Source organism: Cyprinus carpio, chromosome B23, assembly GCF_018340385.1.
Source record: "Cyprinus carpio isolate SPL01 chromosome B23, ASM1834038v1, whole genome shotgun sequence".
Taxonomy (NCBI): domain Eukaryota; kingdom Metazoa; phylum Chordata; class Actinopteri; order Cypriniformes; family Cyprinidae; genus Cyprinus; species Cyprinus carpio.
The window spans coordinates 5,489,643-5,506,581 of NC_056619.1; the positions used below are offsets into that span (position 1 = coordinate 5,489,643).

General features: G+C 35.5%; 1 protein-coding gene across 1 annotated transcript; it reads left to right on the top strand.

Annotated features, from left to right (window-relative positions):
- Positions 1-5,532: 5,532 nt before the first annotated feature.
- tgm1 (transglutaminase 1, K polypeptide) lies at positions 5,533-14,817 on the top strand. Its single transcript, XM_042750849.1, has 14 exons — positions 5,533-5,680; positions 6,824-7,056; positions 7,363-7,554; positions 8,198-8,449; positions 9,061-9,179; positions 9,336-9,443; positions 11,366-11,543; positions 11,625-11,763; positions 11,883-12,075; positions 12,166-12,319; positions 12,625-12,909; positions 12,996-13,156; positions 13,328-13,464; positions 14,313-14,817. Exons 2-14 carry the CDS (start codon positions 6,825-6,827, stop codon positions 14,455-14,457), a joined length of 2,295 nt encoding a protein of 764 aa, XP_042606783.1. The 5' UTR covers positions 5,533-5,680; position 6,824; the 3' UTR covers positions 14,458-14,817.
- The last annotated feature ends 2,122 nt before the right edge of the window (positions 14,818-16,939 follow it).

The following is a 16,939-nucleotide window of genomic DNA, read 5'->3' on the forward strand; positions in this document are numbered from 1 at the left end:
AGAGCTTTCTGTCCCTCCATTGAGAATGTATGTACGGTATACTGTCCACGTCCAGAAAAGTAATAAAAACATCTTCAAAGTAGTCCATGTGACATCAGAGGGTCTGTTAGAATTTTTTGAAGCATCGAAAATACATTTTGGTCCAAAAATATCAAAAACTACGACTTTATTCAGCATTGACTTCTCTCCCGGGTCTGTTAGGAGCGCGTTCACAGCACATCCGGTTCGCGAACGAATCACTCGATGTAACCGGATCTTCTTGAACCAGTTCACCAAATCGAACTGAATCGTTTGAAAACGGTTTGCGTCTACAATAAGCATTAATCCACAAATGACTTAAGCTGTTAACTTTTTTAACATGGCTGACACTCCCTCTGAGTCAAAATAAACCAATATCCCGGAGTAATTCATTTACTCAAACAGTACACTGACTGAACCGAGCCAGATAACGAACGAAACATTGACTCGTTCTCGAGTCAAGAACCGGTTGCATCGGTTTCGGATCACCCGGTAGTGATGGGAAGTTCTGTTCTTCTTCTCCGCGAACCGGTTCTTTCGGACAGTTTGATTCAATAAACCGGTTGCCCGAAAACGGTTCACCAGTTCTTTTTGCGCTCGACGTAATGAACTTCATTGGCGATGATTTGCCCTTGATTCAAGCCTTCGTTTTACCCGCGCTCATAACATTAGCACAGAATCGGTTCAGAATCAATCACCAAAAGAACCAGTTCGGTTCAGACGCGCTGTGTGTCAGTCTGCTCCACGCATGCGCAGTTTCATCAGCTCCTCGGTTCTCGAATCGCACGCGTCCGACAGAAACGGTTCTTGACTCGAGAACGAGTCAATGTTTCGTTCGTTATCTGGCTCGGTTCAGTCAGTGTACTGTTTGAGTAAATGAATTACTCCGGGATATTGGTTTATTTGAACTCAGAGGGAGTGTCAGCCATGTTAAAAAAGTTAACAGCTTAAGTCATTTGTGGATTAAAGGGATAGTTCACCCAAAAATCAAAATTATGTCATTAATGACTCACCCTCATGTCGTTCCAAACCCGTGAGACCTCCGTTCATCTTCGGAACCGGATATCACTAAACTGCAGTGTTGTGAATGCGCTCCTAACAGACCCGGGAGAGAAGTCAATGCTGAATAAAGTTTTGATATTTTTGGACCAAAATGTATTTTCGATGCTTCAAAAAATTCTAACGGACCCTCTGATGTCACATGGACTACTTTGAAGATGTTTTTATTACCTTTCTGGACGTGGACAGTATACCGTACATACATTCTCAATGGAGGGACCGAAAGCTCTCGGACTAAATCTAAAATATTTTATACTGTGTTCCGAAGATGAACGGAGGTCTCACGGGTTTGGAACGACATGAGGGTGAGTCATTAATGACATAATTTTAATATTTGGCTGAACTATCCCTTTAATTTCTGAACTTACTTGTTTTCTTTCAAAGTAAAAGTGAATTGACATGTGGCCAAGTATGGTGACCCATACTCGGGATTAGTGCTCTGTATGTATCCCATCCAAAGTGCACACACACACAAACACACCCCCAGAGCAGTGGGCAGCCATTTTTTTGCTGCAGTGCCCAGGGAGCAGTTGGGGGTTTGGTGCCTTGCTCAAGGGCATGTCAGTCGTGGTATTGAAGGTGGAGAGAGTGCTGTACATTCACTCCCCCCACCTACAATCCCTGCTGGCACAAGACTCAAACCCACAACCTTTGGGTTATGAGTCCAACTCTCTTACCATTAGGCCACGACTTCTCCTTGTATGTATGGATTACTTGGGTTGTTACCGACATCTGGTGAAAATTTCAAGAAATATATTCACTTGGAAAAATGGTGACATGTTCAATACTTATTTTACCCGCACAAGACAAAATATTAACTGAATTTATAAAAATGACCCTGTTCAAAAGTTTACATACCCTTGAATCTTAATACTGTGTGTCATTTCCTGGATGATCCATGACTGTTGTTCTGTTTTGTGATAGTTGTTCATGAGTCCTGCGTTGGTCCTGAGCAGTTAAAAAATTCCCCAGCCTCTGCACATTCTTTGGTTTTCCAGCATCTTCTGCATATTTTACATTTTTCCAAAAGTGACTGTATGATTTTGAGATCCATCTTTTAACACTGAGGACAACTGAGGGACTAATATGCAACTATTACAGATGGTTCAAATGCTCACTGATGCTCTAGAAGGAAAAAAAACATGCATTAATAGCCGGGGGTGAAAACTTTTGACCAGAATGGAGATGTGTACATTTTTTCTTATTATGCCTAAATGTCATTTTTTATTTTTTATTTAGTACTGCCCTTCAGAGGTTACAGAAGATAGATGCATGTTTCTCAGAAGACAAAATAAGTTAAATTTATCCTGATCTTCAAATTCAATAAGTTTTCTTAATGCATGGTTTTTCCTTCTAGAGCATCAGTGAGCATTTGAACCTTCTGTAATAGTTGCATATGAGTCACTCAGCTGTCCTCAGTGTGAAAAGATGGATCTCAAAAAAACATTCAGTCACTTTTGGAAAAGGGTTCAAATGCAGAAGATGCTGGAAAACCAAAGAATGTGAGCTGGGGATTTTTCTGAAGAACAGCAGGCAGTTGAACTGTTCAGGACCAATGCAGGACTCATGAACAACTATCACATGTTAGTTATGTGATATGTAACTAAGGGTATGTCCATCCCTGTTCCTGGAGATCTACCTTCCTGAAAAGTTCAGCTCCAACCCTAATCAAACACGACTTAACCAGCTAATCAAGATCTTCAGGAGCACTTGATAATTACAGGCAGGTTTTCTGAAGCAGGGTTGGAACTGAACCCTTCAGGAAGGTAGATCTCCAGGAACAGGGTTGGTCTGTCTGTTGGGGTTTTCCTACCTCTACCACACCCCTTCCTGTCTCTGCTAGGCCTACCGGAGCATCCTTCCTCACAGCACTGGTATTGGAAAACCAGGGATCTCTGGCTGTACTGATTCCAGCAACATCCTAGATAATGAACAAAGTATAGGACGTAAAGATTACAGCAAAATATGTTCTCACCGACTGCTCTCAACATTGGAATACACATGAATACAAACAAATGATAATAGCACAAAAAGCCATCTTCAAGAAATGACTAAAAACACATCTTTATTTGACCTGCTACCTCTAGCACTTTCTATTCTATTTTAATTCTACTTAATCTATTTATCTTATTTTTTTTATATAAAAACACTAGCTTTCTACTTTTTCTATTCTATCTACTTGTTTTTCTTTGTGTATGTATATGTCTCTGTGTGTGTGTGTGTGTGTGTGTGTGTGTATGTATATATATATATATACATTTGTAAGTTGCTTTGGATAAAAGCGTCTGCTAAATGACTAAATGTAATGTAAATTTAAATTTTATGTTCACTTAGACTATAATTCAAATGAATGAGGTGAGGTTGTAAAAGGTTTTAGGTTTTAGGTGACTAACAGCTGCTGACTAATGGATCTCTATCTATCTATCTATCTATCTATCTATCTATCTATCTATCTATCTATCTATCTATCTATCTATCTATCTATCTATCAAATTCAAAAGTTTGTGTTATTGGCATGACTGTAAAAAATACAATATTGCCAAAGCTTAGAATATATATGGAGAGGTCATTCCATGAAATTGGTGCCTTTTACACTTGGAAAAATTTAAAAATAAAATGTTTAATCACCATTTTTTAAATATCCATAAAATGAAGACCCCTTAAAATGACAAGAAATTATATTGTGCCATCTCAGGCTATGTAATTTATTATTAAATTATGTCTATTTTTCTTCCTCATGCTTTGGTATTTTTGTCAACCCTGTTACCGACACAAGCATTACTATATACTAGTTTAATTAGAACTATGCGATAGTTTTTCACCTATATGAGAAGCAGTTTAGTCCCTCTTTGCACTGTGATTGTTTCAATTTTTTTCTTTTTTTTTTTTTAAATAGTTTTATATTTGTCATTCAGATGAACAAGAACATCCAAATTTTGGAGGGTGACCACATGCCAATTAAGATATATATTAATAATAATAATAATAATAATGATGATGATGATAATAATAATAATAATAATAATAATAATAATAATAATTATTATTATTATTATTATTATTATTATTATTATTATTATTATTATTATTTTTCAAAAGAGGTTAAAAAAGGGCTTTGTCCAAAATAACATATAGTTAAAGTTACAATGGAAAAACCTGGATGGTTGGATCAAATATATTTTTATGAAATTGATGACAGAAACAGGATTGACAGAGTAACAGGGATGACAGGACACACATTCTTCACCACACTACACATATTTGTTTACATTACTGTAAAGATTTACCATTTTAAATTGCATTATATTGTTTTGCACTTACTTGGCATAGTTGTATGACAACCGTAAACAGTCAGTTCTTCAGGTTAAGTCAGTTCATTGTTGATTTAGAACTTTACATTTCTAAGAGATCTAATGTCTCAAGGGTATTGTAATTAGATAATGTGTTCCATCTGTTTGTCTGTGTCCTCTAACAGAACTCAAAATATACTGGTCTGGTTCAATTATTAGGCAAGGAAGATGATCAGATCTTGGTCTTTCTGTGATAATTTGAAATCAGACCAAGATCTCGATGGTGAAATTTGGTTTGACTTTCTTTGCTCAATAATACAGCCAGGGTGACTTTTAAAATGTTTGAATTTTACACAGACAATCTTCAAAAACAAGGTGACACCTTATCTATGTCATCCCTGCTACCCACAAGTCAAAACCTGTTACCCTTAAAAGTAACAGGACTGACAGTAATATGTATATATTAAAAATGTTTAATCAGTTGAGTTGTAATGAATAAATGTCAACAGATGACGTGTGTGTACAGTATCGCTAGGGGCCTTTCACACAGAATGCACTTATGTGTTGACAAAGTTGTGATTTAACTGATTAATCTGTGTGATTGTGACATACTCTGCTGCCAACGGTATGATGAAGCTGTGATTAAATGTTTTCTTTGGGCTGATACTCTTTGTTATTTCCCGTGCCCTGCCCAAACACCACAGAAAACCAGATATACAAACTTTCACTAAACGTGTGTTGGAGAAATTATATCATAAGTAATTAATCATGCTCACGTGTGGTTGTTATAGTGACTTTAGGAGTGACTTGTGTTTGGTCTGCATGAGTTTGCTCGTATCATTAACACACAATGCTGAATCCCTCTATAACTTCATCCAATGATGTTGGTGCACTATTATGAAAATGAATGGTTCATAAATTCAGTTTTATATTTAGTATTTTTATTTCATTTTGATAAAAACTGTCTTACTGTCACCCTTGCCTTCTCAGAGAAAAGGTGTGTAGGTGTAGGTAGGTATTGACCAGGCTAATCTGTGTGTCATCTTCATTCACATTCACCCTTGGATTACACTTACACTGCATGCATTAAATATCAGAATGCTAAACATCCTGTTAAACCAGTTCTCACGCAATCTTCGCAGAAGCTCTACCCCTACATAAAATGCTAAAAGCTAGAAACTTCAGTTCAGTGCTAAATTGAACGCTGAGTGAGTCGCACTGATCACCGCTCAATCCCTCACATGGTATTTTTAGAGTGGAGACAGACATAAACAGGACTGACACCCTTACAAACGGCTAAGGACAGCAAACAAGTAAGAAAAACTCTTCATTGTTATATTAAAGGAACTCATCTGAAAGGATTCCTGATTAAAACCAGACAGAACTTCAGAAACTTGAAATATAACATAAGTAGTTTCCATCATAAGATCATTATACTGTGTTTGCATTAGCACTACAATGGTATTTTGCTGGAAACTGTAGTTAACAGTGTCAATTTTTGTAAAATAAAAATAAAAAAAATAAACTAAAAAACAATTATGCACAATTAACCCAGATTATGAGTATCTGTAAACTAACTGTAAACGGTCACTTATGCTAAACAAGGCTGCATTCATTTGATTAAAAATAGAGTAAAATACAGTAAAATGCAGTAAAAATAAAATACAGTAAAATTTTTATATTGTGAAATGTTTTACAATTTAAAGTCACTTTTTTTCTATTTCAATACATTTTAAGATAATGTAAATTTTTTATATTAATAATAATATTTTAGTGAAAATGTAGGTTTTTTTCAGGATTCTTTGATGAATATAAAATTGAACAACATTTATTTGAAATATAAATCTTTTGAAACATTATAAACCTTTCGCTGAATAAAATAATTTATTTCTACAAAAAAAAAAAAAAAATAATCTTATACTATAAAGATTTAAACAGTATATTGACTAATTTGAACGTATATTGAACGTATATTGTTTTGAGTTAAAATAATTATGTAAGTAGAAACTGTGTCCAGGAAATCAACGTTTGAATATTAATCAACTGATCTGAGTTTAATTTGCAATTATAACCGGCTGACTGTACATTATTATTACACCATGCTCACAAAATAAATGAATACATGAATGTGAAAAGTGATTACATCAAAAGTATTTAGTAATTGTTGAATAGTGAAAAAAGGGGGGGGGGGAGTATTTTGGGGTTAAAAAAGAAAACATGATCAGTTGGAGGGGCTGAAGTTCCTCCGTGAAAAAAAAAAAGAAAATAAAAAAAAACGGTTGTTGAAGTGTATTTCAAACAAGAATAGACTTAAATGTTGCTCAAAATATCATGTTATACCACAAACAATTGAGTCAGAAGGAACAATATTGGAAAAGAACAGAGAAATTCGTATTTAAGATTGTGGGTTTGTCTAAAACCTTCGGAAATGCCCAGTTTTCCGTTTTATTTCCCAGTATGCCTGCAGAAACATTATCAATCAGAAACCGCTCTGCCATTGGCCGCTTTCCGTCCAGTACTCTTACACTGGAGGATCCAGACAAGGTGAAGCTAGAGAAGCCAGACACAAAGTGGACATGTAGCACATGGTTTCGACAGTGCTGCCAGCGCTGCTGCTGCCGCAAAAAACCTGATGTAGACCCCAAAGATCCCACGAATAATGGAGACAGCATTGGGATGACAGGCACAGGTAACCTAACCACACATGCAGTGCACTGGGCAGAGAGTGATTTGGTTCCAAAAAATAACTCTTGAATAAATATTATATATGTACCTACTAATGAACATTCTGTCATCATTCACTTACCATGGAGCACAAAGGAAGATATTTATAATAACATTGTATGGACAACATCCTTTTGTGTTCTATAGAAGTAAGACAGCCAAATGATAACAGAATTCTCAATTCTGTATATAAATATAAAACACGTAACATCAAAACTTGTTCTCTCTCTCTCTCTCTCTCTCTCTCTCTCTCTCTCTCTCTCTCTATCAGATACTCTACTGGAGGTACGTTCCATAGACCTTCTCAAATCCACCAAAGAACAGAACCGTCTGGAGCATCATACGGATCGCTATCACAGCGAACACCTCATCATCCGCAGAGGCCAGACCTTCCAGATGCTGATTGAGCTCTCACGGGCTTTCAACTCAAAGACAGATAAACTTAAACTAGATCTGAAACTAGGTGAGTTTTGCCTCCTTACTACTAGCCTAAGCATGCTCACCTTGAATCTGTGTGTTGTTTGTGTATATGTGCACAATAACATCACTTGCAATCATTCTTCTTGTTTAAACTAAAAATTTAATTGATTAACATGCACTATCATTCGAATCTTTGGGGTTAGTTTTATTTTATTTATTTTATTATATTTTATTAAATTTTTTAAAGCTTTTATTCAGCAAGGACACAGTAAATTGATTCAAAATGGAAGTAAATACTTTTACATTGTTTCCAAATAAAAGCACTGATTTCACAAAAATATTAAGCAACATGACTGTTTTCATCATTGATAATAAGAATAAATAAAGACTGGAGTGATGATGCTGAAAATTCAGCTTTGCATCACAGGAATAAATGACACTTTAACATATATTCAAACAGAAAACAATTATTATAAATCACAATAATAGTTCACAAGATCAAATAAATGCAGCCTTTGTGAGGATAAGAGAGTTCTTTCAGAAACATAAAAAAAAAAAAAATATGTACTTACCCCAAACTTTTGAACAATTGTGTATACATCATGTCTATGGATATGGTCAATTTAACTAATTTTGAATTTGTCACTAAATATGTTTATGTGCCACTATATATTTTTTTTTTTCAGGTAATCTCCCAGATGTCTCCAAAGGCACACATGTGATTGTTCCTTTGGTTGAAGATCTGCAGGATGACTGCTGGGAGGCCAAGGTGGTGGAGCAGAAAGGCAACAAAATAAAACTCTCTGTCAACTCCCCACCAACTGCTGCTATTGGCAAATACAAGTTCTGTGTTGCAACATCTTCCCCGACGGGCGAGGCCATGTCCCCGTACAGTCCCGACAACGACATCTACATGCTTTTCAACCCCTGGTGCGAAGGTATAAACAAGGGTGGGGTGAGAGAGAGAATGACAACATCAAGACATAATTACAAAAAAAATAGCTGTAGTGTGATATTATCTGGCACATTCCATGTGTACAGTCCCCTTTAGTGACAAATCTAACTGTAAATCTATTAGATATGTTAGACATTAGATATCTTTCATCTAACATTAAATGAATCTAACTTGAAAAGTAGAATGTTTTAAAAACATCAAATGTCTTTATCCTGCCTAAAAATTTGAATTTTTAGGCAGATCTTGACAATTGCAGTTGTCTCCATTAATGTTATAATGTTTACATGATCTATTAAACTGATATTCAATTTATTTAACTTTTTATAATTACCACTAGCATAATATGTTGCTGTCTCCCTCATTTTGCTCACTCCGTAACGTATGATTACAAAAACGTGAGCAGTCTTTTAAATTGTGACATCCATTATTTGGACAAAAATGACTTGGACTAATAAATAAAGTGAATGCAAGTAAAAGTTTCAGGGCCTGTTTTGTCCTGTTTTTGGACCTCCTTTTTATTGTTATTTCCTTTCATCACACTCTAAAGAATTCATTCCGAGACGCTGAATCATCCCGTTTCTCTTTCTCTCCTAGATGACTCTGTGTACATGGACAATGAGGAAGAGCGGAAAGAGTATGTTTTAAATGACATGGGTCTAATCTATTATGGAACGGACAGCCAGATCGGAGACAGGCCGTGGAATTTTGGCCAGGTCTGAGCAATCGATCCATATACATCTAGTGTTTTAATAAAAGATAAAGTGACTAGTTAAATAGATTCCTTCTTAACTTCAACATATGGCAGAAAATCAGATTTCAAATCTCCAGATTAAATGAACTGAAAGATTTGCTCCTTCCTTGTGTTATAGTTTGATAAGGGCATTCTTCCTGCATGTCTGTTTTTGCTGGAGCGCAGTGGAGCCCCAGCTTCAGGATGTGGAGATCCTATCAATGTGGTCAGGCTTTTGTCTGCAATGGTGAGTTTGAATGCTCCTATTAAAGGAGTCATAACATTATTATCTTCCACTGGGGTCCACTTATAATGACACATTAATATCTAATTAATATCCATTTCATTTGTGAAACTCTAAATGGTGCCATTACCTGCAGTTAACATCATTTACTTTATAGCACAACTGTGCTTGCTTGCTCAGTATTTAAATAGTCTGGTTCAGTGTGTTCACTGTAAGCTGGACCTGCTGTGCAGTGTAGAGTTTCTCTGAAAACCCTCTACCTCCCCCAGCTCCACCTGTCTACACCTGTTACGGGATTTATGTATGCATATTCATGCAGCGGCAGCACATCCCAGGCTATATACTGCAAGCCTTAGTGCTAAAAGGGAAAAAATGCACATTCTGTCATTAATTACTCACCCTCATGTCATTCCAAACCTGTAAGGCCTTCGTTCATCTTCGGAACATGAAATTAAGATATTTCTGATGAAATCTGAGAGCTTTCGGACCCTGCATAGGCAGCAACACAACTGACATGCTCAAGGCCCAAAAAGGTAGAAAGGGCATCATTAAATTAGCCCATGAGACATCTGTGGTTCAACTGTAATGTTATGAAGCTACGAGAATATACGTTGTGGTACTCTCGTGAATGTGCATCAAAGACTGACACAGAAAAGAAGAAATTATTTTTGTACAAAACGTATTATCGTAGCTTCATAACATTACTGTTTAGCCACATGTCATATGGACTATTTTAACAATGGCTTTACTAATTTTCTGGGCCATAAAATGTTTCAGTTGTGTTGCTGTCTATGCAGGGTCAGAAAGCTCTTGGACTTCATCAAAAATATCTTCATTGGTGTTCCAAAGATGAACCTTACAGGTTTGGAATGACATGAGGGTGAGTAAGATTTTTTTATATTATTATTATTTTATTTATTTATTTATTTATTTTTTTTTGGGGGGGGGGGGAGGTGAACTATCCCTATCCATTAACATGCTCAAAATATGAGTTGTCTATGATTGAAATAAATGTAAACATAAACATTGATAGCTTGTTCCAATCCTTTAATTGTTATTAATTGCTAATATTAACAAACAAATTTCTTCTAAAGAGGGAAAAATGCAGATATGTTTGATAATTTGAACAATGTTTTATTTCAGTCATGACAACTCTTGAAATAGATTTTGTTATAAGAATGGAGTCGGTCAGTCCTGCTGAAATATACTCAGAATTAAGGAGGTCACAATTAAGGATATACAATAGAGAATTATATCAACCTTTCTTTTTGCAATTTTTCAATTTGCAATGTTCTTTTAAACCTCAGACTCAAACTTCCACACCATTTTGTTCATTCTTAAAGTGAACTTTTGACAGTTTGGTGATTAGATTGGTTTTGTACCATGGCCTTGAACTGATCGTAATGCCTCCGTTGTGTGATATCTACATGTGCAACCAGCTTTACAGGGATTAGGACACATGCTGCATAATAAAACTTTCCAAAAGATCATTTATTAGCATCTATAGTTCCATAAAGAAACTTAAACATCGGTTTAACCTTTGCAGTGCACAAAAGAATCTTTGTAGTGGAAAAAGATTCTTTAAATTATTAAAAAGGTATTTATTTATTTATTGCACTCTTTTAGGAACAGTTCACTGAAAGGGGTTCTTCTATGGCATCACAAAAAAAAAAAAAAAAAAAAAAACCCTTTTTGGAACATTTATTTTTAATGTAGTACATCTAGACATGTGGTGCTGGGGAGGAGGAGGGCTAAAGAAAATTATCATGGCACACAGCAGGAAATAGATAGAAAAGAGAGACTGATTGACTGCTGTCAGCTTGAAAGAACTCAAAAAGTGTTTCATTACTGAACTATGCAAAAATGCAACCACTTAAAAATATCTGAATGCAACAGAAGAATAACTTTTGTCCTACGTCTGACAGATTAACTCTCCTGATGACAGCGGTGTGTTGGTAGGCAACTGGTCGGGTAAGTATGATGATGGCACGGCTCCCACATTCTGGAGCGGTAGCAGTGACATTCTGAGACAGTACTATGAAAATGGAGGAACACCGGTTAGATACGGACAGTGTTGGGTCTTCTCTGGGGTCACCACCTCAGGTATGAATATGTGTTTGAGAATGAGTAAGAAAACATCCATTTGACTTGAGCATAACACTTAAGTCTATTTCCTATTTTCAGTAATGAGATGTTTAGGGATTCCAACCCGGAGCGTTACAAATTTCGAGTCTGCTCATGACACAGATGTTTCCTTGACAACAGACGTGTATTTAGACGAGAACTATGAGCCGATTGAGGAGTACAATCAAGATTCTGTCTGGTTAGTTAAAAATTGATTCACAAAACTGTCTCAAACTTTGAAGAGTACACTATAATTGCACAAATCTGAAAGTGCATATCAGAAAATGGCATTAAACATACAAATGTCCCTGTCTACAGGAACTTCCATGTGTGGAATGACTGCTGGATGGCCCGTCCAGACCTACCCGCAGGTATGGGGGGGTGGCAAGTAGTAGATGCCACCCCCCAGGAGACCAGTCAGGGTGTTTTCCGCTGCGGTCCCGCTTCTGTTGCTGCTGTCCGGAATGGACAGGTTTACCTCAAGCATGACACACCATTTGTATTTGCAGAGGTATACCTAAACCTCTATAACTTTTAGTTAGTTTTTTAAATGAGGCCCAAAGAGACTTGTAGGTACTAAATATTTTGCTCTATTTATTCAGTGAACAGTGATAAAGTGTACTGGCAGCGAACTGCTGATGGTACCTTTACTCCTGTCCACATTAAGAAGAACGCAATAGGTCACTGCATCAGCACTAAAGCTGTTGGCTCTGATGAACGTGAGGACATCACACACCTCTACAAACACGCAGAAGGTAAAAAAAAAAAAATATATATAATTACAATTAAATTGAAAAGCTACCTGAAAAACGATGTATTCCGGACAAAAGGGCGATCACACCAAATGTTGAAAGCATCCTCACTTTTACTTTTACAGTTTTTAAGTGCCAAAAACTTTTAACAGTACTGTAGCTTTGCGGGTAGGTTTCTTCAGGAGTCTTGGAGATGTTGCCACAGTTCTTCTGGACTGAGTCCAGATTCTTCGTTTTTTAAATAAATAAATCTGGACAAACATGAGTGTCACGTCACTATTCCATACATTTGCTGTCCCTCTCATTAGATTCAGAGGAAGAGCGCATTGCTGTGGAGACTGCCTGTCAGTATGGCTCTAAAGCAGGGCTCTACAACATCTCCAGTGCTAACGATGTCACCATCCAGATCACCATGGATGAAGAAGAACCTCAGCTTGGTGCAGATGCTAAACTGCTCATCACCGTAAAGAACACAAGCTCAGAACTGCGCACTTTCTCCATCCATGGCCAGGCTACCGTTATGTACTATACTGGGGTGTATAAAGCTACAGTGAAGAAAGACCAGGTACCTGTTGAACTCCAACCCAATGAAGGTGAGAGAACTCAGGCAATAATATCGCTTTTAATTCATATTGGATTACTGTTGCCAGTTAGAGATTTTTTCCTCTCTTACTCATAGTTGAGACTGTGGAGTGGTGTCTGCTCTATGATGATTATAAAGACCAGCTGGTGGACCAGGCCATGCTGATGCTCACACTCACTGGACGTGTCACTGAGACCAAACAGGTTCTGGCCACCCAGTTTCGGTTCAGACTGCGCACACCAGACCTAGTCATCACAGTGAGTTTAAAACACTTCTCTGTTTTAAACTCAAAATGTTCCATGTGTATGCATGGTGGTTGATATGTATGGTAAATTAATTGAACTTTTTGGGTGAATTCGTTTAATGAGATCAACTTTGAAATCTCACTTACATCTCTTGTTGTAAATGTGTGCTTGTTTACCTCCCAGCCTGAAGGGGACGCTGTAGTTGGCAAAGAAATGAAGGCTACGGTTGTTTTCCGGAATCCACTTAAGATCACACTGAAGAATGTGAAGTTTCGCTTTGAAGGACTGGGACTGCAGAGTGTCAGGGAGGTTTCCTACGGGTAAGACGGTCATGGTGAACTTAAATAATGAAACTGTGAGCTGTTGTCTTCACTACGGTCTATGATGGTCCATAAGATGTTTTAATGTCTCTAACACATTCATAGGATAAATAATAAAATACAAAGAGTAACTGGTGTAAAATATTATTACAATTTTAAAAAAAAAGGTTCTATTTGAATATATTCTAATATGTAATTTATTCCTGTGATGTAAAGCTGATGATTTGCCGCTCAAGAAACATTTCAGTTATTTAATTATCATAAAATTCAACAACAACAATAATAATAATTATTATTTTACAGTTGTTATTATTTATGATTTATTATTATTTGTATTACTATTCAGTTATCATCAATGTTGAAAACAGTTGCACTGCTTCATATTTTTGTGAAAACCATGATACTTTGATATTTTGTGATAAACAGCAAGTTCAAAAAACAGCATTTATTTGAAGTGGATTGAAATGCATTTGAAATCATTTAATATGACATTGCTGAATAAAATATATTATTAAAATATTAATTTCATAAATTAATTTTAGTTAATTAATAAAAAAAAAATCTCACTGACCCCAAAACATTAACTGAACGTTAATGTTAAAAAACAAAAAAGTTTATTTAAACATTATTTTAAAAAAAAAAAACTATATATATATAATATATATATATATATATATATATATATACAAAAGGTATGAATGTAACACATTTTGTTAACCCATTTACAGCCATAATAACTCAATATAACAGTATAATATTCATGCAAATATATATTTTTGTGTATGAAATTTCACCAAAACATGGCAACATGATTTCTCTTTCTCTCTCTCTCTTGTTCTTTTTCTCAGAAATATCGAAAGTTTGGCCACGATGACACTGACAGAGAAGTTTATTCCTTTGAAGGCCGGCCCACAGAAACTTCTAGTGTCACTCGACTGCAGTCAGCTACGTCAGGTGCACGGAGTCGCCAACATCACTGTCAAAGCACCGTGAGACATCTCTTCAGGAGGAGAAAGATCCACTGCACTGGACCTTCAGTGCCTATGCACTTCATTAAGACAATCTCTAGAGGGTTTTTTTTATTCTAGCAAACAGCTTGAGAATATCTTTTGGAACACATTCTCAAATGCACCTGCATTTTTGCACATTGTAGTACAATAACCACTTGTGGACATTTTAAATAGGTTAATTTAACAATTTAAGATATAAATTATTTTTGTCACATGAACCAAAATGTCTGTATGAACTTTTGTTGCTTTAAAATGTTGTTTTTTATGTTGAATTTATACATTTTTCTCTTGGAATATAATTTTCCAGATATTTCTGATTATTCATAAATATTTAAGTCATAACAACCATGCTGTTTGTGTTCTTAGTTAATAATCTGACATCTGACAAAGAGCCAAAGGATTATTTTGCATCTAAAACATTCAAAAGCATTTCCAAATCATATTCTAAGCTATATGTTTTGTCAACCATGTCTGATTTTTGAGGCATGTAAATATAATACTTTTATATATAGAAAAATATTTAGATCTATTAGTTTCATAGGTATTAGCTTACATTTCATAGGATTTGCTGGAGGATATAAAAAATGGTCAAAATGTTAGCAGTAAGTGGTTAAGGCTAGAAGAGATACAGCTGTGGATACTGGACATGCATCAGTTAGCTTAATTTTTGTCACACTGTACAACAATAAGTACTGTTTTTGCATTATTGTAAGGGGTAGGTGTAAACGTACAGGTGTAAAACACAATCTAATAGGTAGAAAATTACATTTATTGTTAGCTTCCGGTTTTAGCTGTATCCCTTCTAGCCACAACCGCAGTAAGGATTTTGAACAGCTGGTAAAGACATGACAGGTACAAGAAAAAAAAAGTACACATACCCTTACGAAAAAGAAGTTTATACAAGTGTGCTATTAGTATACTTCTTTTAAACTAAAAATAGGAAAGCATGCTTTTAGTTTACTTTTTATGTACTTCTCAGAAATGGGCTTTATGTACTCCTCAGAAATATACTTAAAATGACATTTAAGTATACTTATACTTACAAAGTCTAAATATATTTGAGCTATACTTGTGCTCCTTGTGCTCAAAGAGTTTTCTTTGTTATATTGTAGAGGGCGCTAGTACACATCTTTACAGAATTTCCAAAAAACACAAGTGAAGAAGAAAAATAAGCAACAGATACTAACACATGTAATCTAACTCGATCATCTGACATGAAACAGCTTTAAAACTGTAACGTTACGGAATAAAATGTCGACCGAGGTAATAATATTACAGTCAAGCTTTGGGGTATTGATCAACTCCATCTATGTTTTGATTATCATTCTGAATCCAATTCATAGTTCTAGTCTTTTTTTAGCTTTTTGTTCAAAATGTTATTTCTTTATTTTTTTTTTTAAAAAAACTTACCCACATTAAAGTGTTTTTAAAAAAAAGAAAAAAAAAGAATGCATGAAGCTAGAATAAAATGTTTTTGTTTACAAGCATATACCCTGTTCTTTCTTTGGATGTTTTGTATGTTCAGATATTCATATAACAAAATATATACAAATTAAAACCTAAATAGGGACATGGTGGTATACCTAAAGTATGATGTAAAGTTAACTTAAAGAAAACTTATGAGTACTAAACTACTAAACTAGTAGTTTACTGAGACTATACTTCAAAGTGTACAAAGTATTTAATTAGTAAACTCTCAGTATATTATATAAGTTAAATTAAGTTAAATTATAAGTTAACTTTTACTATAATGCAGTACAAATTACAAACATAGAGGAAAACTAGTTGTTTACTCAAAGTTTGCTACTGTTATACTTAAAGTATACTTAAAAGTATACTTTTATATACTAGAAAGTGGGCCAATTTAGTCCCAAGAAGTATTGAAACAGTACACTTACAAGTACTAGAACACTGATATTTGTATACTTGCTACATAAAGTATACTTAAAGATATACTTGAACTTTACTTGAGTATACTTAATAAAATGAACTTGAAGTATACTACTTGAAGTATACTACACAAGAGACAGGGATACTGGGGGAAATGAAGAAAAGGAAAACACTTTACAGCTTTTTCTGTGATGGCCATGGTTTCAGAAATTGCTGTGGGTGTATAGGATGGCCTGGATGAGTTTTTGCTTAGGGCCCCCAGATGTCTAGGACTGGAATATAACACCCCGCCCAAACAGGATGAGCAGCATTACTGAATGACAGTCGAAACCGACTCCAATTCAACAGTAAAAATTCCATATATTTTCACCTAGATTTGCCACCAGATCACAAAAAAAAGTGAAGGAGCATTTATTCATAGGAGTGTTGTATTAGTTTGTAGAAGACTAAATTCAGGATGCACAGAATGTGCTATTTACAGTCAAGCGTATTCAGTTGAGCCCTCCCATCTCTGCTAAAGAAACAAGAATTGCCCTCCCTATCATCCCTTTCTCTCTCTGAAACCTGCACTGCAC

Excerpts from the sequence above, each read along its gene's own strand:
- tgm1 (XM_042750849.1), top strand. The coding sequence starts at position 6,825 with ATGCCTGCAGAAACATTATCAATCAGAAACCGCTCTGCCATTGGCCGC. Across the intron at positions 12,910-12,995 it reads TGAACTCCAACCCAATGAAG|TTGAGACTGTGGAGTGGTGT; the intron begins GTGAGAGAACTC and ends TCTTACTCATAG. Across the intron at positions 13,465-14,312 it reads GTCAGGGAGGTTTCCTACGG|AAATATCGAAAGTTTGGCCA; the intron begins GTAAGACGGTCA and ends TCTTTTTCTCAG.